The 8952-nt window shown below is 35.4% G+C and overlaps 1 protein-coding gene across 1 annotated transcript in view; it reads right to left on the bottom strand.

Moving 5' to 3' along the window:
• Positions 1 to 3554: 3554 nt before the first annotated feature.
• CORIN (corin, serine peptidase) overlaps positions 3555 to 8952 on the bottom strand; it is a 720658-nt gene continuing 715260 nt past the window's right edge. The window contains exon 22 of the mRNA XM_053703991.1: positions 3555 to 4656. Coding sequence (XP_053559966.1) covers positions 4474 to 4656 — 183 coding nt within the window. The 3' untranslated portion in view covers positions 3555 to 4473. The remainder of the gene's footprint in view (positions 4657 to 8952) is intronic.

Here is an 8952-nt window from a genome sequence, read left to right as displayed (position 1 = left end):
ATATACCTATTCACAGGGACCATCATCAATTTCTAAGGTTTGCATTCCTGGACAAGCAATTTCAGTTTGCTGCTCTACCCTGGTCCGGCTACTGCTCCCATAATTTTTATGAGGATTTTGTGGTCTATCTTATCATTAATAAGAGCTACAGGTGTTTAGGTGGTTGTTTACGAGGATAATATCTCGTAAACAGGCAGTATCTCATATAAACAGATGCTTTGTCAGTGGTGCAGGGATTACATTCAGTTGGCTCAAAAGATTCTTTTGGTGTATCAATCATTGGTTCATTGTTCTGTGGCATCTTTTGTCTGTGCAAATTAGACTGTAATCTTGACAGATGCAAGTCTCTCGAGTTTGGATATAGTCTGGGGGTGGGGGGTCTCAGAGAGTACAGGGAGTTTGGTTACTTCAGGAGACGAAGTTGCCTATACATTTTCTGGAAGTTAGATAATGTTAAAGCAGTGGCTTACATCAATCATAAGTGAGGTTCATGAATTCTGAATTGGGCAGAGAGCAATTTTTGTATAATTTCTGCAGTACATATTCCAGGGGGTGTGAGCAATTGGGATGCAGACTTTCTCAGTAATCAATGGCTTCACCCAGGGGAATGGTCTCTTCATTTGAAAATTTTTAGTCAGATTGTAAACCTGTGGGGTCTTCCAGAAGTGAATTTGATGGCTTCTCATTCAAACAAAAAGCTCCCCATATATTTTGCAAGGTTCAGGTATCTTTAGGCAAAGTTTGTGGTTGTTCTAGTAGCTTCTTGGTTGTTTCACCTGACTTACATTTTTTCACCTCTTGTTTTGTTCCAAGGGTAATAGCCAGGATCAAGCAGGAGGTATCCTCAGTAATCCTGACTGCTCTAATTTATCTTTGCAGGATTTGGTTTGCAGATCTGGTGCATATGTCCAGTTGCCCTCTGTGGCCTCTTCCTCTGCGTCTTGATCTTCTATCTCAACGTCTATTGTTTCATCAGAATCCAAAATCTCTAAACTTGATGGCTTGGAGATTGAATGCTTAATTTTTTTAAAACAGAGAGGTCTTTGAAACTTTGGTTCAGGTCTGCAAACCTGTGACAAGGAAGATGTATCACAAAGTTTGGAAGGCTTTTATTTCTTTATGTGTGGAGCATGGGTTCAGTTGGCACTCATTTTAGACTTCCTAGAATTCTTCTATTACTTCTGGATGGTTTAGATAAGGCTTTATCTGCTAGTTCTTTAAAGGGTCAGATCTCTGCTCATTCTGTCTTGTTTCACAAAAAGATTGCTAAATATCTTGCTATCCATAATTTTTTACAGGCTTTAGTCAGGATTAAGCCTGTAATTAAACCAATTTCTCCTCCATGGAATCTTAATTTGTTTTTAAGAGATTTGCAGGTTCCTCAATTTGAACCTCCACATGATTTGGATATTCAGCTTTTGTCTTGGAAGGTTTTTTTTTTTTGGCCATTTTTCTGCTAGAAGAGTTTCTGGTTTGTCGTTGTTTTTCATCAGGCTAAGGCCATCTTGAGAACTAAATTTGTCTTTTTGCCTAAGATGGTTTCTTCTGATAACTTCAATCATGAGATTGTTGTTCTCTCTTTTTGTTCTAATCCAAAGAATTCCAAGAAGAGACTTCTCTGAAATTTAGATGTGGTCAGAGCTTTGATGTACTATTTACAGATTGCTAAGGATTTCAGGTAATATTATATTTTTCATTGGTAGGAACTAGGATAGTATAGCTGTATTGCAAATGATGTATGAAACTAGTATGTGTAGATGTGATATTACTTAAACTAATATATAAACAGGGAGATGGAATATATGTAAAATAATATTTTATTGAACCAGATTATAGCTGGCATTATAGGCATTTACACTTCACATCATATTTCTCAAGTACAAATATTTGTCCATTAAAATATGTATTATTACTATTTCTATTGTTCTTTTCTATAGTAAAAAGTATGGAAAAAAGACACCTAAAACAAGTGAAGAATAAAGTGTGCAATGTTCATTATAGGGATACATTAAGCCAGGAATACAATTTTAACCAATCCTTAATATAAATATCTCATACTTTCAAGCTTTAACACCCATCCTACTAATCTCCCACACATTATCTGAAAATATTATCATAAAACTACTTACAACTTATAATCATCATAAATTTAAATTTAACCATCCAAATAGATAGAGAAAAAGCTTTATCACAATAAGTTATAAGAAACATGTTAAACCAGAAAATAAAAATAGCTAATCAACCTTTAAAAAGTTGTGTTTAAAAATAATCTACATCTAGTCCCTGTGTTTCTTGCTATTCGCCTTCTCACTATGTATCTCTAAGTATTATCTTTTTTTAAATCAATATGCGGAGGTCTGAATACCCTGGAGATAGGCTGATTGAGGGGGGTTGTGAAAGACTGGGCTTTCCTGGTTGGCATTTGGTTACCCTTAGGTGGAGTTTGGGTACTCATGGGTGTGGTTTGGCTGGCCCTAGGTTTATTTTAACCCTTTGAGTGCTTTTTTTAACTTTTGTATTTTTTTTTCAGATCCCCAAGACTTACACCGCTGGAAAGGTTAGGCAATTCCCTTTCCAACGGTGGGTCTTGAGGGTCTGTACCTGCTTAGATGCCTGAGATACAGGCTTCTAAGCAGCATGCCCCCTTTCCTTATACTTTGTATTGTAAATTGTTAATAAAGTTGTGCAGTGATGTCATTGCGCGTGACGTCACCACGCAAAATGTGAAGCCCCGGCGATGCCTGTCACTATGCAGGCCCGGGGTAGGAGCGGGTGGGAGCCCACAGATCTCAAGGTGGGAGAGTGCTAGCGACGGCTCTGAGCAGTCGTTAGCACCAGAGTGGGAAACTCTGCGATGGCTCAGAGCCATCGTTAGCACTCAAGGGGGTTAAAGAAATTAGAACATTAATATGGAGGCAAAGTTAGGGTGGAAAGGGTCCACAAAGATACATTCTTTTTTATAGAAGTAACAGTTTTTATATTTTATACTAGTTTTTTCATAAATTATATGACCACTTCATTATCCCTTCAACATATTTTTTCATACCATAAAGAAAGTGTCCATTTAAAACATGGGTTTCCAACTCCAGCCCTTATGAGTTACAACAAACATCAAGATTTAAGGTTTTCTTTCATTTGACATTGTTAGTTAGATTAGGGATATTCTGAAAATGTGGCTTGTTTCTAGACCCAAAAGCTAGCAAACCATAATCAATATTTACTAGGAATTCTTAAAAATTAATTTCTGAGATGTATTCAAAAAGTTGTTAGTTTACTAGGTGGTTTTAATATTATGAAAACTATAATTCTACGTTCACTTACACGTATTCACATTTCATTTGCCATCATTACCATTGCATTTTAAAATATACATATACTGTATATATACATGTGTGTGTGTGTGTATATATATATATATATATATATATATATATATATATATATATATATATATAGTTGGACTTAAAGGGGCATATATATATTATATATGTGTGTGTGTGTGTATATATATATATAAATATATATATATATATATATATATATATATATATATATATATATATATATATATATATATATATATATATATATTTATATATCAGTGTTCTCCCTAGGACTTTTTTAATGTGTGTACCACCCGGCTAAAATTGAAGCCAATATTTTACTAAATTTAGCTCACGTTAACATTTTTCAATGATTATTGCACAGATTATCATGAAATAAATTTATGCAAAATTATACAAGTAATTTGTAGCTTGCATAGCAGAAAATGTTATAATTTTACAAGGTACTACACTGCCACAGGGTTAGCAACATTTTCTATATATATACACACACACACGCACATACTACTGCTCTATAATCACTAGAGCAGTAATTCCATTTCTATTTTTCAGAAGTTTCTTTATATAAAGTTTGGCTAAAAGTGTGGCACACAGCATTTTCTTGGTGTCACCCACACAAACGGATACGATCAGACGCTGCAGGATTACTATGAATATGACAGGTGTGCTGCTGAGACTTTTTTCATTCTATAGAGGATATTGAAGAAACATTTGGTGGGCTTTTAGTTAAACAACAAATTACTCTAGCAATATATAGTTTAGTTTTTACTGTTATGCCCCTTTAACCGCCTGTCTATGAAGCCAGTGTTTGTAGCCAAAGGACGTGGTTTGTAAGAGAAACAAAGTTGTACAAGTCATTGCGAATTTATGTCCAACACTGCATTGGCTCAGTATCAAATAAGAGCACAACCCCATCATGAGTTAATTTAGGAATGGTTACACAGCACAACAAATCTTTGAACAGATATGTACAAAATTCATAGTTTCAGACTAAAATATCTGATACCATAAACTAAAATATATCATTGATATCCACAGATATTTCTACATATGAAACTTTCTGTGAGGTTAAGGCAAGTTCTTAACAAGTCTATTTTGTATTTAATACTTTTTCCCTGATGCAGTGTCCTTAAGTGAGTAAATAGCTGTGAATGAAAATCTGCCTTTCAATCCACTCAGCAAAATGTGACACGTTGCTGTAGACTCCAGGCCCTAAGACTTTGGAAAAGCATACAGATCCCCAGGAAGTCAGACCAAACAATGTCCACTGCCCTCCTGGTTGTTCACAAACAAGTGGCCCACCACTGTCACCCTGCAAAAAAAAGGAACAAGAATTAACACCAGAATTTTTATTGTTTTAAAAGATAGATAATCCCTTTATTACCTATTCCCTAGTTTTGCATAACCAACATGGTTATATTAATACACTTTTTACCTCTTTGATTACCTTGTATCTAAGCCTCTGCAAACTTCCCCCTTATTTCAGTTATTTTGACAGGTTGCATTTTAGCTAATCAGTGCTAACTCCTAGGTAAATCCATGTGCTTGAGCACAGTATTATCTATATGGCACACATGAACTAACACCTCTGTCGAAATGCACTCAAATAAGAGGCGGCCTTCAAGGTCTAAGAAATTAGCATAAGAACCTCCTATGTTTAGCATTCAACTAAGAATACCAAGAGAACAAAGCAAAATTAGTTATAAAAGCAAATTGGAAAGTTGTTAAAAATTACATGCCGGATCAGAATCATGAACATTTATTTTGGACTAGACTGTCCCTTTAAGCATTAAAATACATAACACATTTACATGCAAAGTAAGAAGAGTTGCAAGTAAAAATGTGGCTATTTCACACACAAAAGAACAATTTTAGAGCTGTAGAATCTATTGGCGCTCTACAAATAACTGATAATAATAATAATAAAATTAAAGCAGTTATTTCCGCAGCATATTGTAAGTTCTAGTATTGCCAGCAGAGGGCAGGATGCTTCTTCTTGTAGATTTTGAACCTACAATTAGAATTTATCTTCCCTGCTCGTGGGGAAATGTAAAGTAGACAAAGTGACTTAGAGGCATACTATTTTTTTCTTATTATTTTTTGTATAATTTATGACATTTCTGTTACTTCTGTATAAGTAGATTTTCCAAAGAAATAGAGTACAGCAGAACTGTAATCATATGCACTTTATTGCAGTCTAGTGAAAAAAATACGTTTCGGATCTAACGATCCTTAAAGGGACACTCAACACCAGAATTTTTGTTGTTTAAAAAGGTAGATAATCCCTTTATTACCCATTACCCAGTTTTGCATAACCAACACAATTATAATAATACACTTTTTACCTCTGTGATTACCTTGTATCTAAGCCTCTGCAAACTGCCCCCTTATTTCAGTTCTTTTGACAGATTTACATTTTTAGCCAATCAGTGCTTGCTCTTAGGAGCTTCACGTGCCTGAGCTCAATGTTATCTATATGAAACACATTAACTAACGCCCTCTAGTGGTGAAAAACTGTCAAAATGCTTTCAGATTAGAGGCGGCCTTCAAGGTCTAAGAAATTAGCAAATGAACTTCCTAGGTTTAGCTTTCAACTAAGAATACCAATAGAACAAAGCAAAATTGGTAATAAAAGTAAATTGGAAAGTTGAATAAAATTGCATGCCCTGTTTAAATCATGAAAGTTTTTTTTTTTTTTTACTTGACTGTCCCTTTAACGCCGTTACAGCGTTGTATTCCGTCCGAATGGTTTTTACGGAATACAACATCCTAACGGCTTGGCTTTCCTGAAGCCACTGGCGCTTCCCTGATGGGATCGCGGTCTGGGGGGCGTGCCTAGCATTATAGGGGCACACCCCTGATGCGATCCCATCATTGAAATCTCGTGATCACGCGCACGATCGCAAGATTTCAAATTGTTTACATTGGAACAGTTGTTCCGATGTAGACACTTTAACCTCGGCAGCAAAGGGTTAATCATGTATGTAGCAATTCACAATGAGCAACCTTAAATAGCCTATACAAATCTCCTCCTACTGTGACATCATACAGGTAATACAAAGTTTAACCCTTACTGGTACTGCTGACCTTAAAGGTAAGAACTATACATTTGAATACAAAATTGCATCTAGGAATATATACAGAAACAAATAAGTAGCACAACAACAACAAATTATTGTAAGAAATGATGTAACAAAATAACAAAAGAGAACCTAATAAGTAAAATGAGTCATAAAAATACAGAGAGTTCCTTATTAATACCTAAGGGGCCCTTAGTCTCTAGGTGGTAAATCCAGAAAGCTTCCCTTTGTTTTAATCTTTTCTCTCTATCTCCACCCCTTCTATCAACAGGTATATGCTCTATAATTTGACATCTCATTTGGCTTACCATGTGACCGGCTTCCTTAAAGGCTACTGGGTATTTAGAATTTTCAGTCCTAATATTGGACATATGTTGCGTGATCCAGTCATGGACCCTCCTGGTCATTTTGCCTACATATAATCTGGAACATGGGCATTTCAGAATATAAATTACATACTCTGTGTTACAAGTAAAGAAGTCTGATACTGAGTATTTCCTCCCAGTGCGTGGATGAAAGAAATTATTACCTTTAATAAGGTTGTTGCAATTACTGCAACCTAAGCAAGGGAAACTTTTAGAGCCTAAGAAGGTTTGTCTAGATTTTTTTCTCTGAACCTATATCAGATTTTATTAGTTGGTCTCTCAGATTTTTAGCTCTCTTAAAAACTGCCAAAGGTGGTTTCTGAAATTCTGGTACATGTGATTACTAACTTTCAATATATCCCAATGTTTGTTAATCAACTGCATGATCTTACCACTCTGTTTAATGTATTGTGATACAAAAAGTAATCTGTCTTAGTATCCTGTTTTTTATATTTATCTCCTGGTAATTGACCATCATAGAGCTCCAGGATACGTCGGTTTTCAGATTCAATTAGGTCATTAGGATAACCCCTTTCTCTAAACAAATCAGCTATTTCATTTAGTCTAATTGTCAGTCGGTCTTGTTTGGTAACTATCCTACATACTCGAAGGAATTGACTCAGTGGTAAAGCGTTTTTTTTTCTGTCCCTTTAAGCATTAAAATACACAAAACATTTACATGCAAAGTAAGAAGAGTTGCAAGTAAAAATGTTGATATTTCACTCAAAAAATAAAAATTGTAGTGCTGTAGAATCTATTGGCGCTCTACAAATACCTGATAACAATAATAAACAATTATGCAATGGATAGTTTGTTTTATCATGTATGAAAATTCATTTAAAATGAACCTTTTTATTTCAAGGTGCAGTTATTCTGTCTTTCCAAGGATCTATACCCCATTTAAATTTCAGTGAGAGTTATAAGATCAATTAATGGTATAATAAAATTGAAGCAGTTATTTCCACAGCAAGTTCTAGTATTGCCAGCAGAGGGCAGGATGCTTCTTCTTGTAGATTTTGAACCTACAATTAAGATTTCTTAGAATTCACCTTCACTCATGGAGAAATATAAAGAAGACAAAGCGATTTAGAGGAATAATATATATATATTTGAATAATTTATGACATTTCTGTTACTTCTGTATAAATAAATTTTAAAATAGCAATGCTTTGGTTAGTGATATGGCAGCATTATGTATGTTTGCACACAAGTGTTGTATAACACAAATACACTGGATCTTCATAGAGAGGGCAAGGATTAGCAAGTAGGAGAGAAAATTAACTGCTATTCAACTTCCAGTATCAGCTGCCTGGGTCTGGCCACTGTGATGCAAAAGGGGAAGTGTAGATGTGGCATCTTGTGCACTGCGAAAATGATTAACTCCAATAGGAATATGTTTTTAGAGATTAATACCAGGGGCAAAACTACAGGGGGTGCTGGGGGCCCAGCTTTAAAAAAAAATATATATATATATTTTTTTTTACAATAAAAACCGTTGACCTGCCACTGCCTGCACTGATATCATGTGAGTCTGACGTGATGCTTCACTAGTGTCTCTGAATATAGGGGTTAGTGTTTCTGTTTTACCCATTGGTGTTTATGTGTGTGTGTGTGTATATGTATGTGTGTATGTATGTATGTGACTGTGTGTGTATTTATGCATGTATGTATGTGTGTGTGTGTGTGTGTGTATGTATGTGTGTATGTATGTATCTGACTGTGTGTGTATTTATGCATGTATGTATGTGTGTGTGTGTATGTATGTATGTGACTGTGTGTGTATTTATGCATGTATGTGTATGTTTGTGGAACCAGCAAATTACAGACCTTGTTACTACAGCATGGGGGGGAGGGGGTAAACAGTGCCAGTCTATACAGTACCACTATATACAGTACGGGGGGCTGGACCATGTCACAGACTACTGTGGTCACTTTATAAAGTGCTGGGGCAGGTAGGGGCAGTCCAGCCATCTCACAGCCAGATTACAGACTGTGTCACTGGCTCACTATATACAGTACTGGTGGGTTAAATAGTGTCACTATATACAGTAATAGGGGGTCAGACCATCTCACAGACTGGGCACAGGGTTCCTCCTTTTGCAGACATGTAATCCAATTAACATTTTTTCTGTGTTTTAATTATATATATATATATATATATAT

Source organism: Bombina bombina, chromosome 2 (assembly GCF_027579735.1).
Source record: "Bombina bombina isolate aBomBom1 chromosome 2, aBomBom1.pri, whole genome shotgun sequence".
NCBI classification, from domain to species: domain Eukaryota; kingdom Metazoa; phylum Chordata; class Amphibia; order Anura; family Bombinatoridae; genus Bombina; species Bombina bombina.
This window is presented reverse-complemented; position numbering and strand designations above follow the sequence as displayed.